Source organism: Puma concolor, chromosome A1 (assembly GCF_028749965.1).
Source record: "Puma concolor isolate L17-30 chromosome A1, mPumCon1.1.hap2, whole genome shotgun sequence".
Taxonomy (NCBI): domain Eukaryota; kingdom Metazoa; phylum Chordata; class Mammalia; order Carnivora; family Felidae; genus Puma; species Puma concolor.
Genome location: NC_141667.1, coordinates 228,184,298 through 228,202,839, shown reverse-complemented (window position 1 = coordinate 228,202,839; position 18,542 = coordinate 228,184,298). Strand labels below are relative to the sequence as shown.

Here is an 18,542-nt window from a genome sequence, read left to right as displayed (position 1 = left end):
AGTCTTGTTAAAAGAAACTTCTACCAGCAATGTACACATAGTCCAGTTTCTCTTCATTTTTACTAGATTTTGGTATTGTCTTTTTTTTTTAAAGTCATTCTGCCTGGTAGGTATGTGGTGATATCTCATTGTGGTCTTGATTTGTCACTTTCCTAATGGATGATTCTGAACATCTTTTTGTGTGCTTATTTGCCATCAGTATTAAAATGTCAGTTCATATTTTTTGCCCATTTCATAATTGGATTGCTTTCTTGATTTTAAGCCTTGAGAGTTCATTGTATTTTCTAAGTACCAGTCCTTTTTCAGAAACGTAGTTGGCAGTTATTTTCTTCCAGACAGTGGCTTCTTTTAAAAAACTTAAAAACATTGTTTTTTTTTGTTTTTTATTTCAGACAGAGAGCACAAGTGGGAGAAAGGGGCAGAGGGAGAAAAACTTAAGTAGGCTCCACACTCCACATAGAGCCCAATGCAGGGCTCGATCCCACTACCCTGGGACCTCAGCCAAAATCAAGAGTAAGATGCTCAAGCAGCTGAGCCACCAGACACTCCTGGACTGTGGCTTCTTATTTTATCCTTTTAATAGCATCTTTGGCAGAGGAAAACTGCATTTTTATTCTAGTCTAACTTACCATGTTGTCATGTCTAAGAACTCTTCACCCCTCTGAGTCCTAAAAATTTTTTTCTTACATGTTTTCCATTAAATTCTATGACTTCATAAACAGTTTTACTTTTAAGTCTGTGACTCATCTTCAGCTAATTTTTGTATAAGGTATGAGGTTTATATTGAGGTTTGTATTTTTGTCCATGATTGTTCAGCACGATTTATTCAAAATCTTTCTCTATTCCAAATCTTTATTCTTTCTCATGAGGCATGCTTTTAGGGTATTTTAAAGAGAGTCTAGAGGGGCCTTTATTCTTGGGCTAATTTTGTCACACTTAGAAAGTGTGCTGGGATTTCTCCTGAGTGCTCAGTGTATTTAATGAGAACTCTCCATTCTGGCCGGAAGGAACACAGACACTTCTCAGCCCTGTATGAGCTGTTAGGAAATGTTTGTGTTATAGCTCCTTCATAATTGTTCTTTCCTCTGGATTTGATCTATTCTAACCTTCGGAGCTTTCAAGTGTCACACATATAGATTGTTATTCAGCCGAAGACTCAGATTATTGAAACTGTTTCTCTTTATAATTCTTTCCTCTTGGATGGAAGTCCTCCAAATTCTATCCACCTTGGCCTTCCTGAACTACAGTTTTAGTCTTGTCAACCCAGAATGCTTGCTGGATTCTATAATTGCCCTAATAGGGGAAATACCTCCCTGCAGGAAACCTGAATGATGGTAGGAATCATTTCATTTTTTTTTCTTTCCTCAAGGTTTATGGTCTTGTGCTACCTGTGTTCTCTGAAAATATTGTTCTCTGTATTTTGTACAATTTTCTAGTTAATAGTGTGGGAGGTAACTCTATACCATCTTATTGCTCCGAGGTGAAAAATGGAATTTGATATTTTTACACTGTAAATTATTTCTTTTATAAAGTGCATTTTTAAATTGTTTGCTGGCATATATAATCCATTGTGGTATATTCAACTAATATCCTGAAACATTTAGCTACTTATTATTCCTAATTATTTATCTCTACTTCTTTCGTTTTAATAAAATCTTTTTAATGTTTATTTATATTTGAGAGAGGTAGATAGAGACAAAGCATGAGCTGGAGAGGCACAGAGAGAGAGGGAGACACAGAATCTGAAGCCGGCTCGGGCTCTGAGCTGTCAGCACAGAGCCTGATTCCGGGTTCAAACTCACAAGCTATGAGATCATGTCCTGAGCTGAAGTCGGACGCTCACCCGACTGAGCCACCCAGGTGCCCCTATCTGTAGTTCTTTCTAAATGAATATATATGTACGTAGTCTTTTCATCTTAGAATATTGGCAATTGTATCCCCTGTTACAATCCTTAAATCTTTTTGTTTCTTTTCCTTGCCTTCTAGTACCACCTACTACCTCCGTTGCAATTTTCTATAAAAGTAGTTAGAAAAGCATTGTTTTCTTCATCTCAGATGGAAAGCTTTGAACATCATTAATTATGATGCTCCTGTCTATTTACTATAGATACTTTTGTCACATGTCAGACATCTCTTATGTTTATAATTAGCCAAGAATTGCTGTGACTTTCCTGTATTGAATTTTATTGTAATTAAAAAATTTTTGCATACTCCTTTTTCTGCTAATGTGGTCTTTTAGATTGATTTATTTTTTAAGTGTTAAACAAACCTTGAATTCCTAGAAAAAAAAAATCAACTTTTTCTTTGATATGTAAAACCATTTTTCTCTTTTGAAGAGTTTGTGTAAGATTATTATTTTTTTCTAAAATATTTGGCATACTTCACAAGCAAAGACATCTGATTCTGGTCTATCTCCTTTTTAAAAAAAATTTTTTAATGTTTATTTATTTTTGAGACAGAGACAGAATGCAAGTGGGTTAGGGGCAGAGAGAGAGGGAGACACAGAATCTGAAGCAGGCTCGAGGCTCCGAGCCGTCAACACAGAGCCCGATGCGGGGCTCGAACCCACAGAGTTGTGAGATCATGACCCGAGTGGAAGTCAGACGCTCAACCGACTGAGCCACCCAGGTGCCCCTGGTCTATCTCCTTTTTAGGGAATGTTTTTAAATTAAAATTTCAATTCAATAGCTACAGCTCTTCCCAGATTTTCTCTTTTGTCTTGTGTCAGTTTTGGAAGGTTCTGTTGGCATAAAGTAGTTCATACTATTCTATAGTTTTTTTTTAACATTCCTGTCATCTGTAAGAAAGTCCTTCTAACAATTCCTGGTATTCATTATTTGAGTCTGCTTTCTTTTTGGCTGCTTTCCTTCCTTCCTTTCTAGTCTTGGTAGTGATTAATCAACTTTATTCATATTGTTGAAGAAACATTCACTAGAGAGAAGTAACAAACTGTGAGGTTGAGGGTTATACATTATTATTACTAGTTTTCCTTAGTGCAGAGGTTCATAGACACCAACTTGCAACAGAGTTACGTGGAAGGCTTGTTAAAACATGTACTGCTGAGTCCCACCCCAGAGTTCTGATTCAATGGATTTCTGGAGTGTGAGAAGTCCCCTGGCAAGCTGGAGATTCAGAAAAGCCAATTTATATATTTCCAGTCCAAGTCTAAAGGCTTGGGAACCAGAAAAACTGATGTTATAAGTTCCAGTCTGAAAGCTGGCAGGCTCAAAACCCAAGAGGAGCCAATGTTTTTGTCTGAGTCCAAAGGCTGGAAAAGACCAGCGTTCCTGCTCCAACTGTCAGGCAGTAGGAGCTCTCTCTTACTCAGCTTTTTGTTCTATTCATGCCTTCAGCTGAATGGATGAGGCCTATCCACATTAGGAAGGTCTATCTGCTTTAGTCAGTCTTCCCATTCAAAATATTAATCTCATCCAGAAACACCCTTACAGACACACCAGAAAAATATTTGACCAAATATCTGCATACCCTATGATCCAGTTAAATTGATACATGAAATTAACCATTACACTAGATGATCTTGACCCTGCTGGTCCTGAGAACACACTCTGAGAAACAGTGTTTTAAGTAGTCATCCTCCAGATTGCAACATTAATTCTTAGTTTATCTAAGTCGTCTTCCAGGACAATGCATAGATCTTAGTATAGTTTAACTTTATTTACCCCCAATTTTGCAAATACACTTGTACACCTGTACATGTTTGTGTGGATGTAAAATTTTAAACCCCATAACAGAGCATAATTACTATTTTGTTAGTCAACCTCTATTTAGATTTACCCACATGGTTATCATTTTTTGTTGCTCATCATTACTTTCTGAAAGTCTGATTTCCATCTGGTATCATTTTCCTTCATCTTGAAGAACACCTTTTAGTATTTCATTTCATGTAGGCCTGCCACTTATGAATTCTCTCAGTTCTTATTTGACTAAAACCCTTTCAAATTTACCTAAATTTGGGGCGCCTGGGTGGCTCAGTCGGTTAAGCGACCGACTTCAGCTCAGGTCACGATCTCGCGGTCCGTGAGTTCGAGCCCCGCGTCAGGCTCTGGGCTGATGGCTCAGAGCCTGGAGCCTGCTTCCGATTCTGTGTCTCCCTCTCTCTCTGCCACTCCCCCATTCATGCTCTGTCTCTCTCTGTCTCAAAAATAAATAAAGGTTAAAAAAATTAAAAGAAAAAAAATTTACCTAAATTTTTTTAATGACAAATTTGAGCCAGTATAAATTTTAGGTTGGAGTTGTTTTCTTTTACTGCGTTGAAAATATTCAACTGTTTTTGGGTTTTGTTCTTTCTATGCTTTCTTTACTTTTTTGCCTTAAAAAAAAACCCCAGAAAACTTTTAGTCTTGCTGCTATTTCTATGCTCTTATCCTGTCTTCCCCACCATTGCTACCTGCTTTTAAGATTGTCTCTATCTTTGGTGTTTACCATTTGAACTGTGATATACTCAGGCTCTGTGGTTTTTCTTGGTATTTATCTAGTTTGGGCTTGCAAGAGCTTCTCAAGTCTCAAATTTGTTGACTTTCATCAGCAGCTGGAAAATTCTTAGCCATTACCACCTCAAATTTTGCTTCTTACTCATTCTTTTCTTAGGACTTGAATTATACATATATCAGATATTTTCTTTATTTGTTATCTATTTATGTATATTCTTTCTCATTCTCTAATTCTGAGTATATTTTTTAACCTTAGTCCACTTTACTAATTCTCTCTGTAGTTGTTTCTAATCTTCTAGATTCTGAAAGTAGTAAGTACTAGAATTTCCATTAGATTTTTTTCATAGTTTTTCTCTTCCAATTGTCTATCTTGTCTATAATTTGCATGAATATATGAAACATAGGTATTTCAAGTCTTGGTTTCATTATTGGGCTTTTGGACTGTATGTATGATTTTGTGTTTCTGTTAGTATTGGATAATACATTTTTTTCTAATGCCATTTGTTTTAATTCTAGTGTGAAGAACCTGGTATATGAGAGATTATAAAGGTACAAAATGGTGGATTTTTCCAGAAAAAAATTACATTTGTTTCTGGTAGGCACTATCAATTCTGGATAACATAATATAGTCAAGGTTATAGGGCTTAGTCTTTTTTCTGGTTTACCACTACTCTAGGGTGTAATTCTGTAGGGTTCCAACTTGAATCATAAGGATTTTTCTAAGTTCTCCCTGCCTTTGGTGGGTCCTAAACTTCAGTTTTTCTCCATAAATTTGTTAAAAGTTTGTTCAACTGCTGAGTCATTAAACTGCTTCTTCTAAACCATGTCCATATGAAAAAGGGGCCCAAATGCCAAAATCACCTCTTTTAGGATTTCTTCTTTTTAAGAATCATCATCAAATATTTGGCCCCTGCCTTAATGTTCCATTACGCTTAAAGAGGTATTTTTTCTTTTGGTTCGGTTTCTGTCTAGTTGTTTAGCTGTTCTCAGCAGGAAGATCAGCCAATTAGTAACAGTGAAAATCCAAATTATTTTTATATAGCTAGTTTGTTTATTATTTGTATATTAAATTTGTATATTAAATTGAGTATAAGCATTGAAATAGCTTAGTTTTATTTTTTAATCACTACTTTAAACTAGATTATGTGATATCCATTTATTTTGTCCCTTAATTACATCATGGGCAGATTTCATTTTCTTATAATCTTCAAGCTATACAAAAGATTAGTCAAATATAATGTAAATTCTAATATCTCATCTAATAAAAATCTCTTCAGCTCTTTCGCTGGCTGTTTTTATATTAGGGTCTTAATGGCATTTCTCTTTCCTGTCTTGTCTTTAAACTTATCTATATTTTTACTCTTAAAGTAGGGTTTTCATAATGTGTCATTGGACCCAGCTTTTTTTTTTTTATTATCAATTTGACAATTGACAATATATTTTACATTTAATGTTATTACTGATATGGTTGCATTTATATCTATCAACTTGCTACTTGTTTTCTAAAAACTATTATTTCCCATCTTTTTTTACTTTTTTTCATCCCTCTATTTCTGCTTTCTCTTGGATTAATAGGGCATTTTTTGTATCATTCTTTTTTCTCTCCAATATTGGCTTATTGTTTATTCAGCTTTAAAATATTTTCGGAGCTGCCCAAGGCTTACAATAAAAATCCTTAAATTATTGCAGTCTTTATTTATTTTTTTATTCTTTTAATGTTTATTTGAGAGACAGAGCAAGTGGGGAAGGAGCAGAGAGAGAGAGAGAGAGAGAAAGAGAGAGAGAATCCCAAGTAGGCTCTGCACTGTCAGCTCAAAGCTCGACACAGGGCTCGATTTCATGACCATGAGATCATGACGTGAGCTGATATCTAGAACCAGGTGCTTAACTGACTGAGCCACCAGGCACCCCTAAATTTTTATAGTCTTTAATAGTTTTATACTCTTTCATGTGTTGTGTAAGATTCTTATAATAAGGTTTACTTTTACTTTACTTTTAATTACTCTGTCATCCTTTATGTTAATGTTGTCATATTTTACCTTTATATGTCTTTTTAAGAAACAATGCATCACTACTCTTTTTGCTGTGTAAAGTGCATTATCTTTAGCGCAATTAAAAATAAATGAGTTTAATATTTACTCTTATTTATCATTTCTAGCATTCTTTGTATGTTTGTAGAAACATAAGTTTACATCAGGTATTATATTTCTTATTCTTGAAGAACCTCCTTTAAAAGTTCATGTACTGCAGGGGTGTCTGGGTGGCTCAGTCGGTTAAGCATCCGACTTCGGCTCAGGTCATGATCTCCCTGTCTGAGTTTGAGCCCCGCGTCGGGTTCTGTGCAGACAGCTCAGAGCCTGGAGCCTGCTTCTGATTCTGTCTCTCTCTATCTGTCCTCCCCTGCTTGCATTCTGTCTCTGCCTCTCTCACAAAAATAAATAAACATTAAAAAAAAAAAAAGTTCTTGCACTCCAAGGCATATACATGGATCTCTCAGTTTTTGATTCTTTGGAAAAATTCTTCTCTGCCTTCATTTTTGAAAGATATTTTTGTTTGTTTGTTTGTTTTGGCCAGAAATAGAATTGTGGCCAACATTTTTTTGAAGTGGATTTGAAATAGATTTCATGCCACTGTCTTCTGGCCTGCCTCTTCCTTGTGAGGTCATTCTTTCCTTTTTCCTCTTTGCGTGATGAGTCTTTATTCTCTGAAAGCCTTCTTTAAATTTTTGTCTACTTTTAGGTTTCAGTATTTTATTATGACAAATATAAGTTATTAATTAATTTTTATTGTGCTTGCTTCCTGGGATTCTTTTTTTTTTTTTAAGGTTTATTTATTTTTGAGAGAGACAGAGACAGAGCTTGAGCAGGGGAGGGGCAGAGAGAGAGGAAGACAGAATCGGAAGCAGGCTCCAGGCTCTGAGCTGTCAGCACAGAGCCTGATGCGGGGCTCGAACCCACAGACAGTGAGATCATGACCTGAGCTGAAGTTGGACGCCCAACTGACTGAGCCACCCAGGCACCCCTTTCCTGGGCTTCTTGCATCCATGGTTTGAGGAACTTAATCATTTTGGGAAAATTATTATTCATTATCTCTTAACATATTTCTTCTGCCCGATTTTCTCTCTCTCCCTGTATTAGTTTTTTATTGCTACCATAATCAATTGTCACAAATTTAGCAGCTTAAAACAATACTCATTTATTATGACACAGTTCTGGAGGTTAAAAGTCCAACACAGGTCACATTGAAAACCCTGCTATTTGCAGGGCTGCTTGCTTGTTGGAGGCTTTGGAAGTAAACCAGGTTCATTCAGGTTGTTGGCAGAATTCAGTGCCAGGCCATTGTAGGACAACAGCCCTGTTTATTTGCCAGTTGTCAGTCAGGGCTGTCCTTAGCTCCTAGAGAGTCCTTTTTCTAGTCCTTGCATATGACCCCTTCATTCAGAACCAGTGAAAGTGTATCACATTCTTCTCACACTTGGGACCTCTCTGGCTTCACCTTCTGACATGTCTTTTACGTCTTTCTCTTCTACTACAACTCCCTGATGCCACCAAGAGGGTTTTCTGCTTTTTTAGGGCTCCTGTGGTTACATTAGGCCCACCTACATAATCCAGGATAATGTCCCTATCTCAGTGTGTAAAGCGTGAATTTCATTTTAGAGTCCCTATTGCCATGTAACATAACTGACTCACAAATTCCAGGGATTATGGTTTAGGACCTTTGGGCAGCCAGTATTTGGCATACCACATTTTTCTTCTGGAATTTTAATGACATTTATATAGACTATTTGATACTCTTCCACAGCTCTTGAATGCACTTGCATTCAAAGAATATATGTATTCTTCTTTCATTATATATATATATATATATATATATATATATATATATATATCCTCCTTTTATTTCAATATGCCTTTTTTAATTGGCCTTTCATCAAATTTGCTAATTCTTTCCTTAACTTTATTGAATCTGTTGATAAGCCCATCGAACACATTATCTTTTTTCTCTATTTTTGTATTTCCATCATTGTGTCTTTTTTACTTTGCTAAAAAAGTTTCTTTGCTAAAATTTCTTACTTTGCTAAAATTCCCTGTTTATGCACATTGACTTATCTTTTCAAGTATTAATTAACTCCCAACATGTTAAACATAGTTATTTTAAATCCTCCGATAGTTCCAACACCTGGTTTCTCTGTGATTCTGATCCTATCCTTTTGTGATTCTGACTTTGTCGGTTTTTCTTCTTTGTATGTCTTATACTTCTTGGTTGAAAACTGGACATTATCTATAGATTAGTCATAACTGACATGGTATTTATCCTGGAAAAGGGCTTGCCTCTTATGCTAGGCCTCTCCTATTGTAGCTTAAATTATTCTACCCAGGAGTTGAGCTAGGTTTGTGTTTTCTTGTTTTAAATACTCTCACTGCAACTCATGCCTTAAATTTCACTACATTTACCTTGTCTTTATGTAGAGGCTGACTTGTCAGAATGTTTTACTCAGTGTTCCTATTGAAGGCTTTCTTTCGATCCTGTATTTCCTATATTTCAAAGAGGTTCCCTCCACAGCAGTCGTCTGCTGTATCTGTACTGGGTACTCGCAAGCCTGGTTTGTGGTGGGCATGGGTTGTTTCCTGTTGTTCTGCTCCAGACTGGGTTTTAGGCAAGTGCTGCCCCGGGTCTTGTGTGTGGGACTTGCTACTGATCCTGCCCATTTGCAAGTGGTTGGAGAATCTCTAAATATCAGGACTTCCTGCTCTCCCTCAGAAAAGTTTTTTTTTTTTCTGTTCCCTTTCTCTAGCTGCAAAAGGCTCTCTCTGGTACCCTGAACGTGACCGGTCTTGCCGCCCTGTTCTCAGACAGATAAGGCTTTTGTTCCGCAGAGGTTATAGAGAAGAAGGTCCAGGCTGGGCTTTATGTCTTTTCTACAACAGTCACCGCTTCCCTTGCTTAGCCTGCAGCGGTGAAAGGACTTTCTCAGTCTTCCATGCTGCCCCCGGTCTCTCTCATGAGCACTGGTGAGGTTTGTGGACAAGAGGCTGCAAATTACCGCAGACCCGCCTTGTGCTTGCAGCTCTGAAGATTCATTCTCTCACATGAGCTCACACTCGGACTCGATCAACTTATTAAAAGTGTTAGCTGATTTCCTCTTACCAGTCTATGGAGGACCCAGTGTTTCTTCTTCCTGGGCTCTGCCCCGGGGAAGCAAGTTCTTCATCCCTCCCTTGTCTTCTTAAGGGTCTGGTCTTTCTTCAGATTTCAAGGCTAATTGGTTGTCCTGCGATCTCAGCAATCTGCTAGATCCTAAAAGTGCTATAATTCTATGTATTTTCTAGCTTTTTCTTGTGATCAGTGTGGGAGTGACCATTTCCAGCTTTCTGCATCTTAAGTGGAAGTTTTCTATTTTTTTTTAATTTAAATTTCTAACTCATGATATTTCAAATTGTATTTTCAAAAAATATTATGTGAGCTAAGCACTATACTAACAGCACCCATTAACAGATTACAGTCACAGGAAAGATATTCTCAGAGCACCGTATACAGGCGGTTTACTGAAGAATGTTCTTCACATCACCTATAAGTGGGAAGGGAGAACTGGTCTGAGGAAAAGTGAGGCGATTGGAAGGGAGGACCTAGGTCATTCTGTGGGAAAGCACTAAAACCAGGAGTGCCTGGCTGCCCCACTCAGAAGCATATACGACTCTTGTGTTAAAAATATTATTTACTAAGAAAAGTTTTATTATTTCATTTTTATATCACCTATTTAAAAGACAATTAGCCTTACTCTTTATAGCACTAGGTCTGTTGTGTGGTCTCAGTTAAATGACATATTTTCTGAACTTTATAGTTAAATTTTATATTTTATTTGACTAGTTCACTAGAAAGAAGGAGTATTTCCATTTCAGTTTGTTTTTTTTCTTTTTGTCTAAGACACATGCAATTAACAATTTCCAAACATGCACTGTAAAAAAGCTTTTGTACCTATCTAAAGACATCCCAGCATTACATTTCTTAAAACTTGAAAAAAATGCATGTTTGGAATTCAATTTACCTTATAAAAGAGTGAATAAAATACTTCCTTGAAGTAGAATTCTATTGAGATTCAATTTCTTAATCTTCTGTAATTTCATCTTCTTTCTTAATCTGTACTCATGCACTTGAAAATGTGTATGATTGTGTTTAAAAATAAGGAGAAAATGTCAGTTTTTTAATTTAGAAGTCCATGTGGAGATAAAGTAGGCAAGAATTTTTTCAGCTTCACGTGTTCATTAGTTGCTATAAACCTAGACAGTTATAGCAGAAAAAACTGTTTACCAGTAGGTCACAAGGTTACAGAACCTAAGATTCAGGGCACATTTACTCTTCACTTGTCTAGTATGTTAAATTATATTTCACATTAGAAACTTAGTGAAAACTAAACAAAATATTTAAAGTCAATGTTTGTCGATTCCCAGTCATAGTATGTAGCTGATTAAGAATTTACAACTTATGGTTTTGCTTCATTAATACTCTCCTAATCTTTCCTTTTTATCTAAGTTTACTTAAGCAAATCACTTCACTGACCTATGCCTATATTTCCTAATTTACATAGGAGCATTTGAATACTGAAATCTGTTGTGGAATTTCACTAGTGTAATAATTTCTTTTATATATGAGTTGTATCTTATTGTACATTACTTAAAGTTACATAATTACTTTCATTCTAGATTTTATTATTATATACATAACTTTTTTATGATGTAAGAAGTGAGGAAATTTAAGAATTTTAATGTACCAAATTAAATTATCAAGTATTTATTATATTTATGACATGCTAAAAGGACCTAGGAGGATACAAAAGTTAAAACTAAAAGTAAGAATTATAACTTTATGAAGTGACACAAACATAAAGGAGTTTATTAAAATAAAACTCACAGGGCACCTGGGTGACTCAATAAGTTAAGCATCCACCTCTTAGTTTCAGCTCAGGTAATGATCTCATGGTTCATGAACTCGAGTCCCGCATCAGGCTCTGCAGTAACAGTGCAGAGCCTGCTTGGGATTCTTTCTCTCTGCAGCCCCCATCCCTGCATCTCTCTCATTCTCAAAATAAACAAAGACACTAACAAACAAAGAAACAAACAAACTCACAACATAAGCAGTGTCCTAAATGAAAGTAGAATTGTTATTATTTTTCTCGAATTCTAAACTTTATCTGAAGTTTACTTTCCTTTAAAAGACATTGTGAGGAAGCTGTAACTCTTAATGACAACAATAACAAAACCCTGTCCATTTTCTTCACTATAAAAAAGTGAGGATGAAACATTTCCACTTAGCATAGCTTGTTGTTTGATAGAGCTATCTGTCAGTATTATTTAATGATGATTTTATGTACTTAAAACATCTGGTCTCTTGCTGGGTAAAATGTTACTTTGTCCCTCATTAGAAAATTAAAATTATGGTTACAGGATGATATGTAAGAGCATCATTTAATATTCTATTGAGTTTTATAAGAAATTAGTTGCTTATTAAAATCCTATTTTGCGGGGGTTGCGGAGGGGAGGTGCCTGGGTGGCTCAGTCAGTTAAGCTTCCAACTTCAGCTCAAGTCATGACCTCACGGCTCGTGGGTTCGAGCCCTGCCTCATGCTCTATGCTGACATCTCAGAGCCTGGAGCCTGCTTCGGATTCTGTGTCTCTCTCTCTCTCTGCCCCTTCACCCTTGTGCTCTGTCTCTGCCTCTCAGAAATGAATATATGTTTAAAAACACTTTTTAAAAAATCCTATTGTAGGGATTTACTTACTGAGAAATGTCTGTTTTTATCCATTACCCTTAAGATAATTAGTACATATGTATACACACTCATGTAAATATTTACTTAGATTAATTGAAGTTTCTATTTGATCTGTAACTTAATCACTTAGAACACTATTGTTGCAATTCTGATGCTTCTAAATCATACATAAACCCATAAATTATGGGAAAAAGTCATAAACTAGGGAAAAAATACACCTGGATTTAATTACACAATAGTATATTACGATAATATAACTGATGTGGACCTTTATACATCTAAAATTTTTCTGAAGTAATTTCACTCTCATTAATTAATCTTAAATAAAAATATTCATGCTTCACTCAGAATTCAAGTATAGAAGCAAACAACAACATCTGGATTTTTCTCCTTTTCATAGGTTTGCTCTTCTCATTCTTACTCATCTTTCCTTAAAGGATGGGATTACTTTAGTTGGGAAGTCATAGGACATGATCCTGGAGATAAGAAGGAATGAATTAAGTAGACATGAAAAAGGAGCTGTGTCCATCTATATTCATTAAAGTCAGACATAACTTACTGTGATTATTTTATGACTTCAGGTAGCCTTGTCTTTGCTAGCTATTTTATTCTAGTTTACTAGTAGTAAATCTTCTCACTGAAACAGTTATCCTCCAAGTGTGTTTCCTGGATCAGCAGTAGCAAGCCACCTGAGAATGTGTTAGAAGTGCAAATTCTCACAGTACACCCAAACCTGCTGAATCAGAAGTTAGGGGGATGGGGTTCTAGAAGTCTGTTTAACCAGCATTACAGATGATTCTAATCTACACAATTGTGTTAAAAGAAGGTTCTAGATTCAGGAATAACGGAGTAAGGGAGAATATTGAAAATTCTGTTTATCTCCGGCAAGTCTTCACAGCTGCACCCGAGTCCCTTTCTTGCCGCGAGTTGTTCCTCCAGAATAGTCTTTGTGGAAGTGCTCACACCAGTTTTCTGAGTTTTTGTCTAAAACTGTTCATCCAAATAAGAGAAGAAAAAGTCAAATAGAAGTGCTAATGGTGAGGCTTTAAGTACACAAATGAATCAGATCATGCTATTTCCAAGTTAAGAAAGAAGGAATCCTGTCTGTTCCCTTATCCCTATTTAATCATTTCACAATGCAGTTCTTTAGTTTTAAGTATTAGTAATATATGGAAAATTATTCTGTGATTAATAACCTTTTTGGCATTTATGTTTTTCCTCATACATAGCCAAAATGTTACTTAGCTTTGTGGCTGAACTTTTATTTTGAAGCATTGTTCAATTTTTTGCCATAGATGTCTTCGATGTAGAACAGTGTGTGTTCATCTACCATTGTATTATTATAGTGATTTTGCTTTTTTAAGTCAGAGCCACATTTTGTAAGAGTAAATATAGTTTTGTTGTATTCAAAGTAGTTGTGACAAGAGCTACCGTGACTGACCTCTCACAGTGTGCCGGGTACTTTTCTGTGCACTTTACATGCCTTAGCTCATTTAATCCTCACCAGTCGTACTACAGTCATCTTCATTTTGTAGGCAAAGGAAGTCTTAATGTCCCATGCTCCCCTAGGTCGCCTCAGAACCAGCATTCTAGTCCAAGCAGTCTTACTTCAGAGCACTTACTTCTAAGACAGATAGTTAGATGTTACCAGATTATTTATTTGCTTGAGCAGAATTATTTTCTTCACCTCTGTTCTTTTTTTACATACACTACTTAAAGTATTTTTAAGAATGTCAAATAGTGATTATATAAGGCCATATAATTTAATGAAATAATATAAATCATATTACAGGGATCAATAATTAAAGTAAATGGGCTTATGAGGTGGAAAATGCCTACTTTAGCACAGCAATTTAGTTGTATTACAGAGGATTCTAGTTACTGCGTTATTAGTCTAGCCTTCCAGGGAATTTTTATGTAACTCTGGCGAACAAAGGTTAATTCTTTGTAACCGACATAATGATCCCTGTAGGGGGTGTTCAAAACAGCTCTCTTTCATAGATAGAAGGATAGTCACAGAAGACATAGAAGAACAACTTTTCTTGAAGCTCCTTAGAGCTACGAGCAGAGTCTATGGCCCTTGCGGGTTACACAATCCCAACAGCTTTTCACAGAATAGTCATTCCACGTTAGCTGAAGTCTTCAAAGTAGCCTTATGTCTGATGTGAAACCGTACAGGGTGTCCCTTCTACTGAAACTGGTACGATTCCATGGGTTAGAATTGTATTTTCGTGATTTTTCAAGATTTTAATTTAGAAGTAAACTTTATTTGACTTTTTATATTGAATTATATTTACTAGTCTTTATGTCTTAATTTCAACAGCATCACTGCAAAACTTGAAAGAGCTTTAGAAAAAGTTGCTCCTCTTCTTCGTGAAATTTTTGTAGACTTTGCCCCATTCCTATCTCGTACACTTCTTGGCAGTCATGGACAAGAGCTATTGATAGAAGGTATGATTTCTCTCTATATACTAATTATTTTAGTTTCCTATAATGTATCTCTTAATCATGACGTAATTTGTACTTCTGGAGGAATATTTATTGCCAAAAGAACGTAAAGACATTGCTTCCACAAATTCAAATATGATACTCCTGTATGCTTTCTTCTTATTCATTTTTTAAGAATAACATGTTTTCACAGTCAGTGCTAATAACAGAATGGAGAAGTGTGAAAAAGTGTTGGACTAGGAGACTCTGGCTCTTACAATCCTAGTCTACCAGGGGTGTGGTGTAGGCTTCGTTAGACGGTGTGTGTCCTATGCATTACTCTCTGTAAGAGCCGTGCTTCTGCAAGTGACTTCTTACCCCCCTAACATTTGTAATGTGACAATTCTTCACTGAGAAAATGTAAAGAAATACTTAACCTGGAGTTGATGAAGTTGTTGTCTTTTACTCAACAGCAGCTTCAATGGAGTGAAGAGGGAAACCAGATAAATTAATTGTTGTGAAGATTTAATTAATACACCTGTATTAGGAGAGCAGCTTTGAAAATATGGTTTTCTGAAGCCTTACTTCTTTAACAAGTTTGTTTTATAAATATTCATGAGCTTCAGAAAGGGGTAATCTCAATATCTAGATGATCCTGTGAGGACATAATGGCCGTAGGTACTATTCCTTGGATTTAGCAGCCTTACGTATATATCCTTTTGCTTTTCACTTTCTATTTACTGTCATTTTCCTGTGACTGTTCTATCATTGTCTCAACTGCTTTTACACAAGAGAGGCAGTAATAGTTAATAACTTGACTCGGTTAGCTTAGAAAGTAACTTAGAAAGTTACATCCTTTCTGTAAAATGTAGTCAGTGATAGCACCTCCCTCCCAGGGTTCTTGTGAGAACTAAATTATTTAATGCCTATAAAATGTCTTAGAACAGTGACACATGGGTGAGCTATTCATTTAAAAAAAAGAACACTGAGTTCTTGTTCTAGGCCAAGCATTTTCTTAGGTACTTAGAATATATTCACATATCACAGACGAAGATGTGGAATCTACAAAAGAAAGCAAGTGAACAAACAAAAGCAGAAACAGATCCATAAATACAGAGAACAGACTCCTGGTGACCAAAGAGGAGAAGGGTGGGGAGATGGGCAAAATGGGAGTGGCAGACACAGGCTTCCAGTTATGGAATGAATAAGTCACAGGGATGAAAAGTTACAGCATAGGGAATACAGTGAGAAGTATTGTAATAGTGTTGGATGGTGACAGACGGTGAGCATAGCATAACATACGAAGTTGTTGAATCACTATGTTGTACACCTGAAACTAATCTAACGCTGCGTGCCAACGATACTTTAATAAAACAACAACAAAACACACCTTAATTAAGAAAATATTCCCTGCCTTGAGTTTATATTCCACCAAGGAGAGGACACTTAGATAAACATTAAACACAATAAATAAATTATATAGCATGTTAGAAGGTGGTAGATGCTACGTTAAAGGATGAGCCCAACACGGGTTTGGGATGATAAAAACAGCAGGGTCAGGTTGCAGTTTTAAAGAGGGTGATTTATTAAATAAACCGCAACTTGACCCTGCCGTTTTTATCATCCCAAACCCTGTGTTGGACATACCCTTTAATGTAGCATTTACCATCTTCTAACATGCTATAGAGTTTTAAATAGACCAGTGGCAAAAAGTACATTTAAGCAAAGACTTACAGGAGGTGAGTCATACACCTTACTAGAAAAACATTCTAGACTGAGAGAATATTTAGTGTAATGACCCCATAACATGTGTTACTTTACAATAAGAAAAAAAAAATCAATAAACGTTATTGAAAAAATAAATCTTAAATGTTTCCTCATTCACTTAAAGTCTTTCTTCTGTATTTATATATGTCTTTTCCAAAAATGATTTGGCAAACTTATACAAGAATATATAAATAGTGGTCAAAATGCTAAAATAAATGGAGGATAAATTTAGAAATGTTAGCATGGGTCCTGTAGTGTTATTAAAACTGGAACACAAATCAGCACTAAATTTTCAAGCAGCCAAAGCAAAGAAGGAATTATTTTAAGTTATTAAGACTCACATTCCTGGTTCCTCAGTGACGGTTTGTGACAATTTTAAGGAATTACAGCCAGATAACTATTAACTGCTTTATGTTGATCAGGCAAGACCCCACATACGTAGCCCCTTCCCAGAATTTGCCATGATCAGACACCTGGTCTGTATTTTTATTTCTTCCAGTGCTGCAGAAAGAAGGTAGAAGAAAGGTCTGGGTAGGTAACTGAGAGCTGTTTTTCTTGGGCTTCCCTAAGTTTACCTAAAATACTCTGAATTGAGTACTCTGGAAGAGTATTAAGAACATGCCTCTTGGATTTTTAAAAAATAACTATGCTAAAAATGAAACACTGGAACAAGGTATATATTGAAAGTTCACCTTGTTTTCATCTGGCAGAATACAATTTTATGTTCTAACTTTTTGGCGTCCAGAGTTTATCATATTTTTTAAAAGTATGTAGATGTTATGTTCATATTCTTTTTTGTGTTAACATTACTTAACTTAGTACAATATAGCAAATGTTAGAATTTTAGGTTTAATTTTTATTTTTTTAAATAGAAAGTTGACACACTTAGGATATGTCCTCCAAATTTCTGCCAAACTATACATTCCAAAAACCTAGAAACATCTGCTGTATAACAGAACAACATTCTATATCTCTCACAATTTAGTTACAACTTTCCTTTTCAGACTCAACTAGTCTCCATTCTCTTGCTATAGAAAACATTAATTATTGAAAACAAGTTACACAATATCACATTTCCTTGTGTTTCTACAACTATGTCTTCTGCATTGGATCTCTTTCCTTTTTTCTTTCCCCCAAATTGTTATCATCCTTTGAATCCAGCTTCTTATTAATGTCCGCTATTCTGTAATCCTGTGTTGTTTTATTTATATAATTTTAATAAAATCATTCCTCACTTATAAATAGGAAGTATCTTATTGTTTATGTTACATTGCCTAGCTAATAATATTCAGTATTTTCTCTATACTTGACTAGAAAATTATTTTTGTTACTAATAATTTCTGGAAGAGGTAAGTTTTGAAAATAAGGTGGTAAGACAGATAAAATGTTGTGTTCTATAATAAGAATTCTCTGTATTGATCAGTCATCCACAGTCACGAATTAGCTGCTATGCTCATCCAAGGTGTATTCTTGCTTTCCACCCCGGTCTCTGAAATACATGCCCTTTCATGTTCTCATTCTTGAACATGTACTCTAGATCATTCTTTTTTTTTTCCCCCCTCTCCTCCATTTCCCTTCTTTCTCTAATTTGAAACACTTCCTCTCCTCTGAGAAGAAAAACTATCAAACTATTGTAAAGGACTCAGGAGATTTACATGATAAAAATACCTTTATGCTAGCCATTGACTTCAAAAAGAGTACTTATAATGACTAAATCTCATTGCTTTGACTTTGTCATATATATCTGAGTGGTAGGAACAAAGTTGGGTTTAGGTAACTGAAGATACTTGAATGTTATGAAAAGGGAAGGCAATTATTCTTAATTTCAAATAAGAATTTATTTGAATTGCATCTTTGTTGTTTTATATTCATTGTTAGTTTATACTTGTATTCATTTGGTTTTTTATAGAATAATTAGTCATTGATATTTTACATTGTCTGTGTCCTTTAAAATACAAGCTAAAATAGTGTCTTTCAGTGATCTTATCTATCACTTTTTTAGTCAACCTGTGTTAAATTACTATTGAATGATTCTAGAGTACTCAATGTAGTTCTTACCTTTTAAGGTCACTCATTGACAGTAGCTATTTTTATATACCTTTCCTGTGTTTCTCTTGGAAATAATTAAG

The 18,542-nt window shown here is 35.5% G+C and overlaps 1 protein-coding gene across 12 annotated transcripts in view; it reads left to right on the top strand.

Annotated features, from left to right (window-relative positions):
- NBEA (neurobeachin) overlaps window positions 1-18,542 on the top strand; it is a 697,478-nt gene that overhangs the window by 274,668 nt on the left and 404,268 nt on the right. For all 12 annotated transcript variants that reach the window (XM_086713686.1, XM_086713662.1, XM_086713695.1 and 9 more), the window contains one exon: window positions 14,543-14,670. In XM_086713686.1, the coding sequence (XP_086569812.1) occupies window positions 14,543-14,670 (128 nt within the window). The remainder of the gene's footprint in view (window positions 1-14,542; window positions 14,671-18,542) is intronic.